This window comes from Puma concolor, chromosome B3 (genome assembly GCF_028749965.1).
Source record: "Puma concolor isolate L17-30 chromosome B3, mPumCon1.1.hap2, whole genome shotgun sequence".
Classification (NCBI taxonomy): Eukaryota; Metazoa; Chordata; class Mammalia; order Carnivora; family Felidae; genus Puma; species Puma concolor.
The window spans coordinates 2,708,285-2,729,084 of NC_141672.1; the positions used below are offsets into that span (position 1 = coordinate 2,708,285).

The following is a 20,800-nucleotide window of genomic DNA, read 5'->3' on the forward strand; positions in this document are numbered from 1 at the left end:
AACAGTGCCGAGTGCGAGTGAGGGCACGAATGGCTCTGCACACTTTCCTACCTGCTCCCCAGCAAACTCCCCTCTATAGGAAGGGCCCCGCTCCACACTCCAAGAAACACATCCAGTGTGCACTTCTGTTTTTTTTTAATTTTTTTTAACATTTATTTATTATTGAGAGACAGAGAGACACAGGGCATGAGCAGCGGAGGGGTAGAGAGAGGGGGAGACGCAGAATCCGAAGCAGGCTCCAGGCTCCCAGCTGTCAGCACAGAGCCCGACGCAGGGCTCAAACCCACAAACTGTGAGATCATGACCTGAGCCGAAGTCAGTCACTTAACCAACTGAGCCACCCAGGCGCCCCAATACGCACTTCTAAAAAGCACTCTGCAGAGTCCCTTCTTCAATCAAAATATCATTCGAAACAAACACTCACAGAAGACTCTCCCTCCTTAAAGCAATCTGAAACCCAGAAAAACACCGTCTTCTGGCATCATTCTGTTTGCAGACATCTTCCGTCAACCCAATTCGACGCGCTTGATGCACACAGACGTCCTCCTCCTCCTGACCCCAAAGTGGAAACAGCAGCCACTTTTCTAGGCTGTGCTTCCTTCCACACGATCCCCGTAAGGTCCCATCCAACAAGCTAACTTGATCACGGCCTCCAAAATTAGTATCTTCAGTATAAGGGAATAGCTATATATGTTGAATAACACGAAGAACATTTTTCGTTTCTTGAAAGCAAAAAACCAAGGACCCCTCCTGAAACAGGAACAATGGCTGGCGTGCTATAGAAACATGCCTCTGGAGATTAGCAATGGATCTGGATGACCAGCCTGATGATGTGGAAACCCTACGCTATGCAAGGTAAGAATGTTTCCTAACCCCCAAAGCAGGATGAACATCACGGACCTAAAATCTGTGCTGAGACATGATTTATATCAGGAAGACAGAGTGCGTGCGCTCTCAACCACAACACCTGGCAAGAAGAAAGAATCAGGACAGATATCCAGGAAACCCCAGCATACCTGCAGGATGAAGCGCTGCTTATAAACATATTCTTGGTCCATGACAGGCCGCCGCGAATCAACGTACATGTTGAACTGAGAGACGCGGTTCTTCAATTCTCCGTACAGCTCAGCCACCTAAGAAAAACACATGGAGATATGAGGTCTCGAAGTGCTCCTGCCATTCAGAACAGTGAAAACACTGGAAAATAAGCACACTATTGGGAAAGCACTCATACATCTATGGGATCAAACACAGAACTCATTAAGAGTCACCTTATCAAAGACTAGTAAGATATGGAAAGGATGCTCAACGATAACCACTAACAGAAATATCAGGACAGGGGTGCCTGGGGGCTCAGTTAGTTAAGCGTCCAACTCTTGAATCGGCTCAGGTCATGATCCCAGGGTCATGGGATCGAGCTCCGCATTGGGCTCCTCACTGACAGCATGGGGCCTGCTTGGGATTCTCTCTCCCTGCGCCACCCCTCAAAATAAACAAATAAACATAAAAAAAGAAATACCAGGACATAAAACCATATATGCGTCATGATCCCAATCTATAAGTGTGCAAGCGCGCAAACACACACACACACACACACAACACACACACACACACACACACACACACACACTGCAAACATGCACCCACAGTGCCCTGTGGGCATAGGAAGAGCAGGTAACCAGAACCATCTCCTCTGCTTTAGTCCCTCACATGCCTCTGAACCCCCACCATGAACATGTATTGCTTTTGTAATTAAAAACAAGCTTAAGTGACCAATGGTTCAACAGTCGCTCTGAACAAAAAAAAAAATCACCCAGTTGCGATAAAAACCATCTCACACAGAACATCAAACTTCAATACACAGACACAAAGGAACACACAACAATAAATATCTGTAAATTGTTCATAAATTAATTTACCACAAAATTATCTTAATAAACTAAAAAAGTAAAAAAACCACACAGATGTGAACATTAACTGGAGAAAACAACTAAGAAGAATTGGAAAGATAGAAAAACTTAAAAGCTGTGTTCTGTGAGGATGTGCAAAAAGCCTACGACACGTAGAAGGACCAAGCCCATCACCCCCATGGTAACCAATGCACTTCCATGTTCCTGAAACCTTTCTTTTTTTCTTTTTTTTTTTAATGTTATTTATTTTGAGACAGAGACGGTGAGTGGGGGAGGGGCAGAGAAAGAGAGAGGAAAAGAGAATCCCAAGTAGGCTTCCAGCTGTCAGCACAGAGGCAGACATGGGGCTCAAACTCATGAAACTGAGAGCAAGAGTCGGACGCTTAACCGACTGAGCCACCCAGGTGCCCCCTCCTGAAACCTTTCTTAAGGCCATCATGACATATGACTTCTTTAGTTAAAAATCAGTTTAGCAGACGGCAGAGGAGCACGGAAGTTCTCTGCTTCTCTCATCCCTGAAATGCAGCTAGATCAGCACCAAACCATCTTGCACACCTAGAAAACTGATCTGAGGATTAACACAACAATCTGCATAACTTCAGCCACAGAACTCGGCAGGTACGCGGCATGGATTGGTGAACTGGGGGAGAGAGAAGCTTCTGAGGGTAGAGAGCTGTTTTTGTGGAGAGAGGACAGAGATGGGGGGGAGAGTACAGGAAAAGCACCCCCCTCAAAAGCAGCTGGAGAGAAAGAGAAGAGTGGAAACAGCCCCAAGAGACTGAACAAAAAAGGGAAAAAGGAAAAAGGAGAGGGTTTCACAACACCATTACACTCCATAAGCAGGGGAGTGCAGGGTAGGAAATTCTGCAGCTAGTGGTGCTCTGGTGGAAAGGATGAATCCCCTGGGAGCAGACAGCAAGGTCCAAGGGTCCTCGGGCCACATGGAGAGAGGCAGTTCCCCTGCTGGGAGGACACTTGGTTGAGGCTGTGTGGCCTCCCCACCGGGAAAGGTCCCAGTGGGCCCCAGAGAACAGCCACGTTTGCTGGTGTTGGAACAGGGACGTTTATGGTGAAGCCTGGCACCAGATGTGTGTTGCAGTTTGCCATAATCCCTGAATCGCTGCTGCTACGTGATTGCGTGAACTTTCTCTGGGCGGGCTAACACCCAGCCACAGTCTCCAGGCCTCTGCAGCAGCACGGTGGCCATCAGCATTCTCGGGAGCAAGCCAGCTCCCAACCATTGCTCGGCGAGACACTCCCCCAGAGGGTCTGAGCAGGCCAAAGCAACAGGGCCCTTAGAACTCAGGGTTTTGGAAACACAGGCACATCTGAGATAAAACTTGGGAGAGAGGTGCTGCCTGGCAGGCTGACAGCTTGGTCACCAACAGTGTCGAAGCCGGAGCAGACAGAAGCCAGAGACAAAGGAGGGGTACCTGATGATCAGTCAGTGAGAGCACAGAGTTCTGATGCTACAGACTGGGAAGCTGGGTGACTCCGTTTTCACCCTTCGCGTACCTACACACACGCGCATGCACACCACACCAATCAACCCCAATAAGCTAAGCAACGCCACCTAGTGGAGAATGGAGCCACTACACCAACCCTGTCCAGCTGTGTCAACCAAGTCCTAGAGGAACATCACAAGTCTCTTGGCCGGCTCTGTGTACAGACTATGAAGTGCTTCATAGTTTGACTTCTAGGAGAAACTGGATGTAATTTCATTCAGATTTCATTCTGTTTGCTGGTCTATCTACTCATTTTCTCTTTTTCTTTTGTTATTCTTGGATACAGAAAGAGAAAAAATGTATTTTTATTTTCTGTTTTTATAATTTTTACTTTTTTACTATATTTTTAAATTTTTGTATTTTTTATTCTACTTTACTTTCTTCATTTCATTTTTTTTCTTCTTCATTTCATTTTATTCTATCTTATGACATACATTTTTTTAATTTTTAAACTTTTTCTTACTTTTTTTCTTTTTATTTTCTTTCCCTATTTTCTCTATTCTAGCAAGCTTCATTCAACAAGCACACCAAAACATACCTAGGATCTAGCTTCTTTTATTTGTTTTTTTGTGCTATTTTTAATTTTTTACTTTTTACTTTTTTGTTTAATTTTTTTAATCTTTATTTATTTTTGAGAGAGAGACAGAGCGCGAGCGGGAGAGGAACAGAGAGAGGGAGACACAGAATCTGAAGCAGGCTCCAGGCTCTGAGCTGTCAGCATAGAGCCCGACGTGGGGCTCGAACCCATGAACCGCGAGATCATGACCTGAGCCAAAGTGGACACCCAACCAAATGAGCCACCCAGGCGCCCCTAATTTTTACTTTCTTCTTCTTCTTCCTCCAAAATGACGAAAAGAAGGAATTCACCCCAAAAGAAAGAATGACAGCCAGGGGCTTAATCACCACAGATATAAACACGATGTCTGAACCAGAATTTAGAGTCACTATAATAAGAATACTAGGTGGAGTTGAAAAAACCATAAAATCCCTTTCTGCGGAGATAAAAGAAGTCAAATCTAGTCAGGATGAAATTAAAAATGAAATGAGATGCAATCTCAAATGGCTGCCACAGCATCAAGGATGGATGAAGCAGAGCAGTGAATTAATGATACAGAAGACTAAATTATGGAGAATGATGAAGCAGAAAAAAAGAGGGAAACTAAGGCAAAAGAGCATGATGTAAGAACTGGAGAACTCAGTAGCTCATTAAAAAGGAATAACATCCGAATCATAGTAGTCTCAGAAGATGAATAGAGAGAAAAAGGGGTAGAAGATTTATGTCAGCAAATCATAGCCAAAAACTTTCCTAATCTGGGGAAAGACACAGACATCAAAATCCAGGAAGCACAGAGAACTCCCATTAGACTGACCATGAATAAGGCATATCATAGTCAAATTCACAAAATACTCAGGCAAAAAAAGAATCATGAAAGCAGCAAGGGAAAAAGAGTCCTTCACTTACAAGGGAAGACAGATCAGGTTCACAGCAGACCTATCCACAGAAACTCGGCAGGCCAGAAAGGAGTGGCAGAATATATTCAACGTGCTGAACTGGAAAAACATGCAGCCAAGAATTCTTTATCCAGCAAGGCTGTCATTCAAAAAGTTTCCCAGACAAAATTTAAAGGACTTTATGACCACTAAACCAGCCCTGCAAGAAATTTTACAGGGGACTCTCTGAGGGGAGAAAAGACAAAGGAAAACAAAAAAGACCAAAAGCAACAAAGACTAGAAAGGACTAGAGAACATCACCAGAAACTCCCAACTCTACAGGCAACAAAATGGCAATAAATTCGTATCTTTCGGTACTCACTCTAAAGGTCAGTGGACTAAATGCTCCAATCAAAAGACACATGGTAACAGAACAGATAAGAAAACAAGATCCATCTATATGCTGTTTACAAGAGCCCCATTTTAGACCTAAAGTCACATTCAGATTGAAACTAAGGGGATGGAGAACCATCTATCATGCTAATGGTTGCCCCAAAAAATGACAAGAGTAGCCATACTTATATGACAATCTAGGTTGTAAAATAAAGACTGTAACAAGAGATGAACACAGGCATTATATCATAATTAAGGGGTCTATCCACCAAGAAGATCTAACAATTGTAAACATTTATGCCCCAACGTGGAAAGCCCTAAAAATATAAATCAATGAATCACACACATACAGAAACTCATTGACAATAATACCATAAGGGACTTCAACACCCCACCTACAGCAATGGACAGATCATCTAAGCATAAAATCAACAAAGAAACAATGGCTTTGAATGACACACTGGATGAGATGGACTTAACAGATATATTCAGAACATTTCATCCTAAAGCAGCAGAATACGCATTCTTCTCGAGTGCACATGGAACATTTTCCAGAACAGATCACCACTGGAACACAAATCAGCCCTCAACAAGTACAAAAAGGTCAAAATCATACCGTGCATATTTTCAGATCACAACGCTATAAAACTCAAAATCAACCACAACAAAAAATTTGTAAACACAACAAATGCTCGGAGATTAAAGAACATCCTACTAAAGAATGAATGGGTTAACCAAGAAGTTAAAGAGGAAATTAAAAAATACATGGAAGCCAATGAAAATAACACCGCAGGCCAAAACCTCTGGGACGCAGCAAAGGCAGTCATAAGAGGGAAGTATATAGCAATCCAGACCTTCCTAAAGAAGGAAGAAATGTCTCAGATACACAACCTAACCTTAAACCTTAGAGCTGGAAAAAGAACAGCAAATAAAACCCAAAACCAGCAGAAGACACGAAATAATAAAGATAAGAAAAGAAATTACTGCTATCGAAACATACCAAAAAAAAAAAAAAACAAAACAGTAAACAGATCAATGAAACCAGGAGCTGGTTCTTTGAAAGAATTAACAAAATTTTATAAACCCCTAGCCAGTTTGATCAAAAAGAAAAAGGACCCAAATACATAAAATCAAGAATGAAAGAGCAGAGATCACAACCAGCACAGCAGAAATACAAACAATAACAAGAGAATATTATGAGCAATTATACGCCAACAAAATGGGCAATCTGGAAGAAATGGACAAATTCCTAGAAACATATAAACTACCAAAACTGAAACAGGAAGAAATAGAAAATTTGAACAGACCGATAACCAGTAAAGAAATCTAATTAGTAATCAAAAATCTCCCAAAAAACAAGAGTCCAGGGACAGATGGCTTTCCAGGGGAATTCTATCAAACGTTTAAAGAAGAGTTAACACCTATTCTCTTGAAGCTGTTCCAAAAAATAGAAATGGAAGGAAAACTTCCAAACCCTTTCTATGAAGCCAGCATTACCTTGATTCCAAAACCAGAGACCCCACTAAAAAAGAGAACTACAGACCAATTTCCCTGATGAACACAGATGCAAAAATCCTCAACAAGATACTAGTCAACCAGATTCAACAATACCTTTAAAGAATTATTAGCCATGACCAAGTGGGATTTATACCTGGGATGCAGGGCTGGTTCAATACCCGCAAAACAACCAATGTGATACATCACATCAATAAAATAAAGGACAAGAACCACATGATCCTCTCAAGAGATGAAGAGAAAGCATTTCACAAAATACAGCATCCTTTCTTGATAAAAACCCTCAAGAAAGTGGGGATAGAAGGATCAAACCTCAAATCATAAAAGCCATATACAAAAGACCCACCGCGAATATCACCCTCAATGGGGAAAAACTGAAAGCTTTCCCCCTAAGGTCAGGAACATGGCAGGGATGTCCACTCTCACCACTGTCATTCAACATAGCATTGAAAGTCCTAGCCTTAGCCATCAGACAATACAAAGAAATAAAAGGCATCCCAATCAGCAAGGAGAACATTAAACTTTCCCTCTTTGCAGACGACATGATACTCTATATGGAAAACCCAAAGATTTCACAAAAAAACTGCTAGAACTGATCCATGAATTCATCAAAGTCACAGGATATAAAATCAATGCACAGGGGCACCTGGGTGGCTCAGTCAGTTGAGAGTCCGACTTCGGCTCAGGTCATGATCTCGTGGTTCGTGAGTTCGAGCCCCGCGTCGGGCTCTGTGCTGGCAACTCAGAGCCTGGAGTGTGCTTCGGATTCTGTGTCCCCTCTCTCTCCGCCCACCCCTACTTGTGCTCTCTCTCTTTCAAAAATGAATAAACATAAAAAGAAATTTTTTAAATCAACGCACAGAAATCAGCTGCATTTCTATACACCAATAATGAGGCAGCAGAAAGAAATCAAGGAATGGATCCCATTTACAACTGCACCAAAACCCATAAAATACCTAAGAATAAACCTAACCAAAGAAGTGAAAAATCTATACACTGAAAACTACAAAAAGCTTATGAAATAAACTGAAGAAAACACACAAAAAAGTGGAAAAATATTCCATGCTCATAGACTGGAAAAAACAATACTGTTAAAATGCCAATACCACCCAAAGCAATCTATGTATTCAATGCAATTTCTACCAAAATAACACCAGCATTCTTCACAGAGCTAGAGCAAACAATCCTAAAATTTGTATGGAACCAGACAAGACCCCAAACAGCCAAAGCAATCCTGAAAAAGAAAACCAAAGCTGGAGGCATCACAATTTTGGACTTCAAACTATACTACAAAGCTGTAATCATCAAGACAGTATGGTACTGGCACAAAAACAGACACACAGATCAATGGAACGGAATACAGAACCCACAAATGGACCCACAAACATATAGCCAACTAATCTTTGACAGAGCAGGAAAAGAATATCCAATAGAAAAAAGACCGTCTCTTCAGCAAATGGTGTTGGGAAAACTGGACAGCAACATGCAGAAAAATGAAGCTGGACCACTTTCTGACACCATACACAAAAATAAACTCAAAATGAATGAAAGACTAAACCTAAGATAGGAAGCCATTAAAGTCCTCAAGGAGAAAGCAGGCAAAAACCTCTTTGACCGAGGCTGCAGCAACTTCTTACTCAACACGTCTCTGGAGGCAAGGGAAACAAAAGCAAAAATGAACTACTGGGACCTCACCAAGATAAAAAGCTTTTGCATGGCAAAAGAAACAATCAGCAAAATTAAAAGGCAACCAACAGAATGGGAGAAGATATTTGCAAGTGACATATCAGATAAAGGGTTAGTATCCAAAATCTATAAAGAACTTATCAAACTCAACACCCAAAAAATGAATAATCCAGGGAAGAAATGGGCAAAAGACATGAATAGGCACTTTTCCAAAGAAGACATCCAGAAGGCTAGCAGACACATGAAAACATGCTTGGAGCACCTGGGTGGCTCAGTTGGTTAAACTGACGGACTTCAGCTCAGGTCATGATCTCGTGGTTCATGAGTTTGAGCCACACACTGGGCTCTGTGCTGACAGCTCAGAGCCTGGAGCCTGCTTCAATTCTGTGTCTCCCTCTCTCTGCACCACCACCCCCCCCCCCCCCCGCTTATCCTTCCCTCCCCCTCTCTCTCTCTCTCAAAAATAAACATTAAAAAGAATGCTCAATATCACTCATCATCACAGAAGTACAAATCAAAACCACAATGAGAGGGGCACTTGGGTGGCTCAGTCGGTTAAGCATGACTTCAGCTCAGGTCATGATCTTATGGTTTGTGAGTCTAAGCCCACATCGGGCTCTGTGCTGACAGCTCAGAGCCACGAGACTGCTTGGGATTCTGTGTCTCCTTCTCTCTCTGCCCCTTCCCCTGCTTGCACTCCATCTCTATCTTTCAAAAATAAATAAACATTAAAAAATAATAATAAAAATCAAAACCACAATGAGATACCACCTCACACCAATCAGAATGGCTAACACTAACAACTCAGACAACAGGTGTTGGTGAGGATGCAGAGAAAGAGGATCTCTTCTGCATTGTTGGTGGGAATGCAAACTGGTGCAGCCACTCTGGAAAAAAGTATGGAGGTTCCTCAAAAAATTAAAAATAGAACACCCTACGACCCAGCAACTGCACTACTAGGTATTTACCCAAGCTCTACAGAAATACAGATTTGAAGGAGCACATGCACCCCAATGTTTATAGCAGCCCTATCAACAATAGCCAAAGTATGGAAAGAGTCCAAATGTCCATCAGCGGATGAATGGATAAAGAAGTGGCAAATATACACTATGGAGCATTACTTGGCAATCAAAAAGAATGAAATCTTGCCATTTGCAACTACGTGGACGGAACTGGAGGGTATGATGCTAAGCAAAAGTAGAGAAAGACAAATATCATAGGACTTCACTCTTGTGTGGAATTTAAGATACAAAACAGATGAACCTAAGGGAAGGGAAGTAAAAGTAGTATAAAATCAGGGAGAGGGACAAGACATAAGAGACTTAAATACAGAGAACATCCAGAGGGTTGCTGGAGGGGTCATGGGTGGGGGGATGGGCTAAATGGGCAAGGGGAATTAAGGAGGACACTTGTTGGGATGAGCACTGCGTGTTATACATAGGAGATGAATCAACGGAATCTACTCCTAAAAACATTATTGCACTATAAGCTAATTTAGATAGATGATCAGTTTAAAAGTATACAAGTCACTTTCTCTGACCACAATGCAATATAATCTGAAATGAACAAAACAAGGGATCTAAAAATATCTCTATCAGGAAATTCAAATATTCTTCTTAAAAAACACTTGCATCAAGGAGAAAACGGACACTAAAAGAGGTTACAGGAAGGAATAACAACAATCCCTCCTTACCATAAATCAACAGAATGTGGCCCAAGCTGTGTACGCAAGAAAATACACAGCTTTAAAGGCTTTTAATTAGAAAAACTTGGAAATGTTAATGGATTAAAGACCCATCTCAGGAAGATTAAAATAGTAAACCAAGAGACAAAGAACTAAATTAAAAGAAACAAGCAGGGCACCTGGATGGCTCAGTTGGTTGAGCATCCAGCTCTTGATTTCAGTTCAGGTCATGATCTCACGGTTTGTGAGCTCGAGCCCTGCGTCCGGCTCTGTGCTGACAGTGCAGGGCCTGCTTGGGATTCTCTCTCCCCTCAATCTCTGCCCCTCCCCTGCTTGCACTCTCTCTCTCAAAATAAATAAACATTAAAAAGAAAAAAAAAAAAACAGAAAAAAGCAAACACCAGTCCATTAAAATCCTCTACCTCTCCTTCCCCAAAAATGCCTAACGCAGTAAAACTGGCAAACCAAACCAAGAGTTAAGTTCCTTGAAAATAAAACAGGTTAAGCATGTTGCAAACTGCAGTGAAGTGTGAACACAGCAGGCCTGGGTTGCCCACACCCTGCACATTCCAAAGACAGACTAGGTTCCTGGGACACAGCCTTTAAAGCCCTTGGAACTTCCTGCCTCACAGGAGTGTCCTGTCCGCCTGAGGCCCTGGGCCTGACAAATCGTTTGTGGTAGCAACAGGATTTATGGCGGAACACCTGCCACGCAGTACCAGCGGGACCTCTGCGGGGCTGACCGCTAAGTAACCAGGGCCAGCTCTGCGGGCGCCCCGTGCCTACATACCTCCCTCAGGTAAAACCCTGGACACCAAGGCCCAAGGGAGCCTCTCCGGCCGGTGGTGCTTCCCGCCTGCCGTCACACACGACTGCCAGGAGAGCTGCCCTGCCCGCCCCCCACCAAGCCCACGCGGAGGAAACGGCTGAAGCCCTGTACCTGCCATCTCTGGGCTTCTCCCCCTGTGCTTGTTACCTTTGCTCGTTTTAATGTGTATCCTTTAGCTGTAAGAAACCAGAACCGGGAGAGAGGGAAGATGGCGGCGTAGGAGGACGCCGGGCTCACCGCGCGTCCTGCTGATCACTTAGATTCCACCCACATCTGCCTAAATAACCCAGAAAACCGCCAGAGGATTAGCAGAACAGAGTCTCCGGAGCCAAGCACAGACGAGAGGCCCACGGAAGAGGGTAGGGAGGGCGGCGAGGCGGTGCGCGCTCCACGGACTGGCGGGAGGGAGCCGGGGCGGAGGGGCGGCTCGCCGGCCAAGCAGAGCCCCCGAGTCTGGCTGGCCAAAGCGGAGGGCCGGACAGAGTGTGTTCCGACAGCAAGCGCGACTTAGCATCTGGGAGGTCATAAGTGAACAGCTCTGCTCGGAAAGCGGGAAGGCTGGAGGGCAAAGGGAGGGAGAGCTGCTGAGCCCCCGGACGACAGAGCTCAGTTTGGTGGGGAACAAAGGCGCTCGCCAGCGCCATCTCCCCCGCCCATCCCCCAGCCAAAATCCCAAAGGGAACCAGTTCCTGCCAGGGAACTTGCTGGCTCCACTCAAACACCCAACTCTGTGCTTCTGCGGAGCCAAACCTCCGGCAGCACATCTGACTCCTTCCCGCTGCCACAGGGCCCCTCCTGAAGTGGATCACCTAAGGAGAAGCGAGCTAAGCCTGCCCCTCCTGCCCCTGTGCACCTTGCCTACCCACCCCAGCTAATACGCCAGATCCCCAGCATCACAAGCCTGGCAGTGTGCAAGTAGCCCAGACGGGCCACGCCACCCCACAGTGAATCCCGCCCCTAGGAGAGGGGAAGAGAAGGCACACACCAGTCTGACTGTGGCCCCAGCGGTGGGCTGGGGGCAGACATGAGGTCTGACTGCGGCCCCGCCCACCAACTCCAGTTATACATCACAGCACAGGAGAAGTTCCCTGCAGGTCCTCACCACGCCAGGGACTATCCAAAATGACCAAGCGGAAGAATTCCCCTCAGAAGAATCTCCAGGAAATAACAACAGCTAATGAGCTGATCAAAAAGGATTTAAATAATATAACAGAAAGTGAATTTAGAATAATAGTCATAAAATTAATCGCTGGGCTTGAAAACAGTATAGCTGACAGCAGAGAATCTCTTGCTACAGAGATCAAGGGATTAAGGAACAGTCACGAGGAGCTGAAAAGCGCTTCAAACGAAATGCAAAACAAAATGGAAACGACGACAGCTCGGATTGAAGAGGCAGAGGAGAGAATAGGTGAACTAGAAGATAAAGTTATGGAAAAAGAGGAAGCTGAGAGAAAGAGAGAGAAAAAAATCCAGGAGTATGAGGGGAAAATTAGAGAACTAAGTGATACACTAAAAAGAAATAATCTACGCATAATTGGTATCCCAGAGGAGGAAGAGAGAGGGAAAGGTGCTGAAGGGGTACTTGAAGAAATTATAGCTGAGAACTTCCCTGAACTGGGGAAGGAAAAAGGCATTGAAATCCAAGAGGCACAGAGAACTCCCTTCAGACGGAACTTGAATTGATCTTCTGCACGACATATCATAGTGAAACTGGCAAAATACAAGGATAAAGAGAAAATTCTGAAAGCAGCAAGCGGTAAACGTGCCCTCACATATAAAGGGAGACCTATAAGACTCATGACTGATCTCTCTTTTGAAACTTGGCAGGCCAGAAAGAATTGGCACAAGATCTTCAGTGTGCTAAACAGAAAAAATATGCAGCTGAGAATCCTTTATCCAGCAAGTCTGTCACTTAGAATAGAAGGAGAGATAAAGGTCTTCCCAAACAAACAAAAACTGAAGGAATTTGTCACCACTAAACCAGACCTACAAGAGATCCTAAGGGGGACCCTGTGAGACAAAGTACCAGAGACACACTACAAGCATAAAACATACAGACATCACAATGACTCTAAACCCGTATCTTTCTATAATAACACTGAATGTAAATGGATTAAATGCGCCAACCAAAGGTATCAGAATGGATAAAAAAAACAAGACCCATCTATTTGCTGTCTACAAGAGACTCATTTTAGACCTGAGGACACCTTTAGATTGAGAGTGAGGGGGATGGAGAACTATTTATCATGCTACTGGAAGCCAAAAGAAAGCTGGAGTAGCCATACTTATATCAGACAAACTAGACTTTAAATTAAAGGCTGTAACAAGAGATGAAGAAGGGCATTATATAATAATTACAGGGTCTATCCATCAGGAAGAGCTAACAATTATAAATGTCTATGCGCCGAATACCGGAGCCCCCAAATATATAAAACAATTACTCATAAACATAAGCAACCTTATTGATAAGAATGTGGTAATTGCAGGGGACTTTAACACCCCACTTACAGAAATGGATAGATCATCTAGACACACGGTCAATAAAGAAACAAGGGCCCTGAATGAGACATTGGATCAGATGGACTTGACAGATATATTTAGAACTCTGCATCCCAAAGCAACAGAATATACTTTCTTCTCGAGTGCACATGGAACATTCTCCAAGATAGATCATACACTGGGTCACAAAACAGCCCTTCATAAGTTTACAAGAATTGAAATTATACCATGCATACTTTCAGACCACAATGCTATGAAGCTTGAAATCAACCACAGGAAAAAGTCTGGAAAACCTCCAAAAGCATGGAGGTTAAAGAACACCCTACTAATGAATGAGTGGGTCAACCAGGCAATTAGAGAAGAAATTAAAAAATATATGGAAACAAACAAAAATGAAAATACAACAATCCAAACGCTTTGGGATGCAGCGAAGGCAGTCCTGAGAGGAAAATACATTGCAATCCAGGCCTATCTCAAGAAACAAGAAAAATCCCAAATACAAAATCTAACAGCACACCTAAAGGAAATAGAAGCAGAACAGCAAAGGCAGCCTAAACCCAGCAGAAGAAGAGAAATAATAAAGATCAGAGCAGAAATAAACAATATAGAATCTAAAAAAACTGTAGAGCAGATCAACGAAACCAAGAGTTGGTTTTTTGAAAAAATAAACAAAATTGACACACCTCTAGCCAGGCTTCTCAAAAAGAAAAGGGAGATGACCCAAATAGATAAAATCATGAATGAAAATGGAATTATTACAACCAATCCCTCAGAGATACAAACAATTATCAGGGAATACTATGAAAAATTATATGCCAACAAATTGGACAACCTGGAAGAAATGGACAAATTCCTAAACACCCACACTCTTCCAAAACTCAATCAGGAGGAAATAGAAAGCTTGAACAGACCCATAACCAGCGAAGAAATTGAATCAGTTATCAAAAATCTCCCAACAAATAAGAGTCCAGGACCAGATGGCTTCCCAGGGGAGTTCTACCAGACGTTTAAAGCAGAGATAATACCTATCCTTCTCAAGATATTCCAAGAAATAGAAAGGGAAGGAAAACTTCCAGACTCATTCTATGAAGCCAGTATTACTTTGATTCCTAAACCAGACAGAGACCCAGCAAAAAAAAGAGAACTACAGGCCAATATCTCTGATGAATATGGATGCAAAAATTCTCAATAAGATACTAGCAAATAGAATTCAACAGCATATAAAAAGAATTATTCACCATGATCAAGTGGGATTCATTCCTGGGATGCAGGGCTGGTTCAACATTCGCAAATCAATCAACGTGATACATCACATTAACAAAAAAAAAGAGAAGAACCATATGATCCTGTCAATCGATGCAGAAAAGGCCTTTGACAAAATCCAGCACCCTTTCTTAATAAAAACCCTTGAGAAAGTCGGGATAGAAGGAACATACTTAAAGATCATAAAAGCCATTTATGAAAAGCCCACAGCTAACATCATCCTCAACGGGGAAAAAGTGAGACCTTTTTCCCTGAGATCAGGAACACGACAGGGATGCCCACTCTCACTGCTTTTGTTTAACATAGTGCTGGAAGTTCTAGCATCAGCAATCAGACAACAAAAGGAAATCAAAGGCATCAAAATTGGCAAAAATGAAGTCAAGCTTTCACTTTTTGCAGATGACATGATATTATACATGGAAAATCCGATAGACTCCACCAAAAGTCTGCTAGAACCGATACATGAATTCAGCAAAGTTGCAGGACACAAAATCAATGTACAGAAATCAGTTGCATTCTTATACACTAACAATGAAGCAACAGAAAGACAAATAAAGAAACTGATCCCATTCACAATTGCACCAAGAAGCATAAAATACCTAGGAATAAATCTAACTAAAGATGTAAAAGATCTGTATGCTGAAAACTATAGAAAGCTTATGAAGGTAATTGAAGAAGATTTAAAGAAATGGAAAGACATTCCCTGCTCATGGATTGGAAGAATAAATATTGTCAAAATGTCAATACTACCCAAAGCTATCTACACATTCAATGCAATCCCAATCAAAATTGCATCAGCATTCTTCTCGAAACTAGAACAATCAATCCTAAAATTCATATGGAACCACAAAAGGCCCCGAATAGCCAAAGTAATTTTGAAGAAGAAGACCAAAGCAGGAGGCATCACAATCCCAGACTTTAGCCTCTACTACAAAGCTGTAATCATCAAGACAGCATGGTATTGGCACAAAAACAGACACATAGACCAATGGAATAGAATAGAAACCCCAGAACTAGACCCACAAACCTATGGCCAACTCATCTTTGACAAAGCAGGAAAGAACATCCAATGGAAAAAAGACAGTCTCTTTAACAAATGGTGCTGGGAGAACTGGACAGCAACATGCAGAAGGTTGAAACTAGACCACTTTCTCACACCATTCACAAAAATAAACTCAAAATGGATAAAGGACCTGAATGTGAGACAGGAAACCATCAAAACCTTAGAGGAGAAAGCAGGAAAAGACCTCTCTGACCTCAGCCGTAGCAATCTCTTACTCGACACATCCCCAAAGGCAAGGGAATTAAAAGCAAAAGTGAATTACTGGGACCTTATGAAGATAAAAAGCTTCTGCACAGCAAAGGAAACAACCAACAAAACTAAAAGGCAACCAACGGAATGGGAAAAAATATTTGCAAATGACATATCGGACAAAGGGCTAGTATCCAAAATCTATAAAGAGCTCACCAAACTCCACACCCGAAAAACAAATAACCCAGTGAAGAAATGGGCAGAAAACATGAATAGACACTTCTCTAAAGAAGACATCCGGATGGCCAACAGGCACATGAAAAGATGTTCAGCGTCGCTCCTTATCAGGGAAATACAAATCAAAACCACACTCAGCTATCACCTCACGCCAGTCAGAGTGGCCAAAATGAACAAATCAGGAGACTACAGATGCTGGAGAGGATGTGGAGAAACGGGAACCCTCTTGCACTGTTGGTGGGAATGCAAATTGGTGCAGCCACTCTGGAAAGCAGTGTGGAGGTTCCTCAGAAAATTAAAAATAGACCTACCCTATGACCCAGCAATAGCACTGCTAGGAATTTATCCAAGGGATACAGGAGTACTGATGCATAGGGGCACTTGTACCCCAATGTTTATAGCAGCACTCTCAACAATAGCCAAATTATGGAAAGAGCCTAAATGTCCATCAACTGATGAATGGATAAAGAAATTGTGGTTTATATACACAATGGAATACTACATGGCAATGAGAAAAAATGAAATATGGCCTTTTGTAGCAATGTGGATGGAACTGGAGAGTGTGATGCTAAGTGAAATAAGCCATACAGAGAAAGACAGATACCATATGTTTTCACTCTTATGTGGATCCTGAGAAACTTAACAGAAACCCACGGGGGAGGGGAAGGGAAAAAAAAAAAAAGAGGTTAGAGTGGGAGAGAGCCAAAGCACAAGAGACTGTTAAAAACTGAGAACAAACTGAGGGTTGATGGGGGGTGGGAGGGAGGGGAGGGTGGGTGATGGGTATTGAGGAGGGCACCTTTTGGGAAGAGCACTGGGTGTTGTATGGAAACCAATTTGACAATAAATTTCATATATTTAAAAAAAAAAAAAAAAAGAAACCAGAACCATGAGTGTAACGGCTTTTCTGAGATCTGTGTCTTTCTGGTGAATCGCTTAGCTCGAGGGTGGTCTTGGGGACCCCCCTGAACACACAAATCTAATCAAGAATCAGAGAGAGCACAAGTACACGATATTCAGAATGAGAAAATGAGGCTGTTGTTTTAGAAATTATAAGAATACTATATTGAATATATGTAATTAAATACACGTAACATACACCATCCATACAAATTATGTAGGTATTAGTTATACACAGACATAAATATTTACGAGTTATGTAAAAATCGTATCATAAATAAATAGCACGTATACAAATTCTGCTAAACCTGGAGCTCTCGCTTACCACCCTGTGTACTGTGGGTACTTAATACACATTTGATAAATCTTTACACTCAAAGAATTTACAACTTACCTCTCTAATTCTCTTGATTTGAATGTAATTTAACCGTCCCCAGTCAAGTTCATCCTTTAAATAAAGGCATAACACTCAATATCAATTGACAAATTAGAGTTCGTTTGGCTACCGTAACACATAGAGGTCATACAAAAACAAATCAAAAAGAATACGTACACCAACGAGACAAATAGCATAGCTGACTTTTTTTGTTTGTTTTTGTTTTTTGGTTTTTTTTTCAATATATGAAATTTATTGTCAAATTGGTTTCCATACAACACCCAGTGCTCATCCCAAAAGGTGCCCTCCTCAATACCCATCACCCACCCTCCCCTCCCTCCCACCCCCCATCAACCCTCAGTTTGTTCTCAGTTTCCAAGAGTCTCTTATTCTTTGGCTCTCTCCCACTCTAACCTCTTTTTTTTTTTTCTTTTTCCTTCCCCTCCTCCATGGGTTTCTGTTAAGTTTCTCAGGATCCACATAAGAGTGAAAACATATGGTATCTGTCTTTCTCTGCCTGACTTATTTCACTTAGCATCACACTCTCCAGTTCCATCCACGTTGCTACAAAAGGCCATATTTCATTTTTTCTCATTGCCACGTAGTATTCCATTGTGTATATAAACCACAATTTCTTTATCCATTCATCAGTTGATGGACATTTAGGCTCTTTCCATAATTTGGCTATTGTTGAGAGTGCTGCTATAAACATTGGGGTACAAGTGCCCCTATGCATCAGTACTCCTGTATCCCTTGGGCATAGCTGACTCTTTAAAAGGCAGCTTTAACGGTAACTTGTGCAGCTGTTGTAGGGACACCTGTAGGCAAGGCAAATTTAAACAAACAAATCTATCCAGTCTTTTGAACCTAATCAGTTTAGAAGGAGAACAAAACCTGACCAAAAAAAAAAAAAAAAGAATTGAGTTCTTTAAAGCCTATTATCTAAACTAAAACTCAGGAAACAACAGCAAAAGGAAGGTTTTGGGGTTCTTAGTTGTGTTTTTGCTTTGTTTTGTTTTTACTATCATTTATTGTCAAGTTGGCTAACATACAGTGTATACAGTGTGCTCTTGGCTTAGGGAGTAGATTCCCGTGGTTCATCGCTTACACAGAACACCCAGTGCTCATCCCAACAAGTGCCCTCCTCAGTGCCCATCTCCCATTTTCCCCACCATCCCACCCGCCCCCATCAACCCTCAGTGTGTTTTCTGTACGTAAGAGTCTCTTTATGGTTTGTCTCCCTATTTTCAAACTATTTTTTCCCTTCCCTTCCCCATGGTCTTCTGTTAAGTTTCTCAAGTTCCACATATGAGTGAAGTCATCTGGTATGCTTTTCTCTAACTGACTTACATCACTTAGCATAATACCCTCTAGCTCCATCCATGTTGTTGCAAATGGCAGGATTCATAGGGACACATGCACCCCCATGTTTATAGCAGCCCTATCAACAACAGCCAAAGTATGGAAAGGGCCCAAATGTCCATCCACTGATGAATGGACAGAGATGTGGTTTATATATACAATGGAATACTACTCAGCAACGAGGAAGAATGAAATCTTGCCATCTGCACGGTTCTTCGCTAGGAACGGCGCCTCCAGGCACATCCCTGTGGGCACGAAGCACTCGAAGCTGACGCGGCTCCAGACCCAACAGAAGGATCCCCAGGACTCGGGAAGTGGAAGGCCAGCTCCGCCGTGGGCCCCGGGAGCCACCTCCACAAGTGACCACTACCCCGAAGACAGGCTCCGAAGCCCTTTGCCAAAGGACCGCCTACTCCCTGTTCCAGCCTGCCGCCCCCTGAGGACAGGCCGCAGCGACCTCAGCTCAGGCCTGGTGCTCTCCTGTGTCACCTGCGGTGATCAGGCCAAGCAAGAGAAGCCCAGGGGAGTCTCCCTGGATCCTTACACCCAACTATGAACAGAAGAAACAACTGACCAACCTTTGGGTGCCGAAGCTCTCCTCTCTGTCTGCAAGCCTGCCAAGTCTAAAAACAAATGACCCAGATTCAAAACACCTTATTAGCTAATTAAAAATTTTTAGAGTCTAATTCCAACACATTTTAACCAGAGAAAACTTACAAATTTTTTCCCAACAACTTCATAACACGTGCCCCCCCCCCCCCGCCCTCCCCGCATCTACTTCTTCCAACACTGTTTGTTCAACGTTGGATGCCAACAAGCCTCACAGTGCTTCCGGCAGAGAAAGGGCTGTGGTCCGAACGCACACTAAGGCCCTGCGGCGGCAGGCCCCCTCGCCCGATCGGAAAACACTTACTCTAAATGCCTCAACCAGTGCAATGCAGTCGCTCTTGCTGTTGCCGGAGAAATTCACTTTGTTCCTACAGAGAACAAACAGTGTCATCCGATGCCCTTAAAAAGTGGCTTTTAAAAATAGGAATGCCAGGGGCATCTGGGTGGATCAGTCTGCTAAGCATCCAACTCTTGATTTCAGCTCAGGTCATAATCTCACCGTATGTGGCAGAGTCTGCTTGGGATTTTCTCTCTCCTCTCTCTCTCTCACTCTCTCTCAAAATAAATACTTAAGAAAACTATATATATATCTATATATCTATATATATATATATACACACATATATATATATATATGCACACACATACACACGAACGCTAAATACCTGTATCCATCAAGATGCTGCCTAAAAGGCATTGCAAAAAAGTTCTTCAAGGAAAGCGCTGCAGCTAAAGAGAAAAACAAAGATGAGGTGAGGCTGGTAGAGCGGCAGTCCACAGCCCTCCCAAGACCTCCCTGCGCCCACACTTACCTATAATAAGACACTCATCAAGACATCCAAATACGTGCCCAAGGACTATGAGTTTACCGAGCTGCTGATTAACAGGAAGCTGGGCCAAAACTCTTCCTAAGAAGGTCAGTTCACCATCGTGGGGGTTCTCATCCTCTCTCTGCCCACTCACTGCAAGTGCTCCAACCTTTACGAAATAAATTAGTGCTGTTAGCAAGCACAGACTTCTTCAGGTTCTTTTTTCCCAAGAGGCAGGCAGTTTAAACAGGAAATGAAGACCACATCTTGGTAAGACTCTGAAAGACATCTAAGTTGACTTATGAAAAACTGATGCTCCCAAAAAAAAGTCTTTTTAATTTGCTTTCTGGAATTTAGAACATTTTCTTATTTTTTAAAAAGAGCGGCACTGGGAGGTAATGCTTGAGATACTCCCGCCAAAGTCCACGTATGATTCAACAAGTATAGCGCGCACGACATTAAACCGCAGACCTGACTACCACGTCACACACGACATGACGTATTCAACTGTCTGTGGGAGAAAACAAAGGTATCTAAGTG

At 42.8% G+C, this 20,800-nt stretch overlaps 1 protein-coding gene across 3 annotated transcripts in view; it reads right to left on the reverse strand.

The window, feature by feature from the left end:
• Positions 1-20,800, reverse strand: part of TDRD9 (tudor domain containing 9) — a 117,755-nt gene that overhangs the window by 35,735 nt on the left and 61,220 nt on the right. For 2 of the 3 annotated variants that reach the window (XM_086708683.1, XM_086708682.1), the window contains 6 exons: positions 20,264-20,429; positions 20,117-20,180; positions 19,756-19,819; positions 19,421-19,465; positions 17,499-17,552; positions 1,017-1,133 (listed from right to left, as the gene is read on the reverse strand). In XM_086708683.1, coding sequence (XP_086564809.1) covers positions 1,017-1,133; positions 17,499-17,552; positions 19,421-19,465; positions 19,756-19,819; positions 20,117-20,180; positions 20,264-20,429 — 510 coding nt within the window. The remainder of the gene's footprint in view (positions 1-1,016; positions 1,134-17,498; positions 17,553-19,420; positions 19,466-19,755; positions 19,820-20,116; positions 20,181-20,263; positions 20,430-20,800) is intronic. The other variant, XM_086708681.1, reaches the window with a different exon arrangement.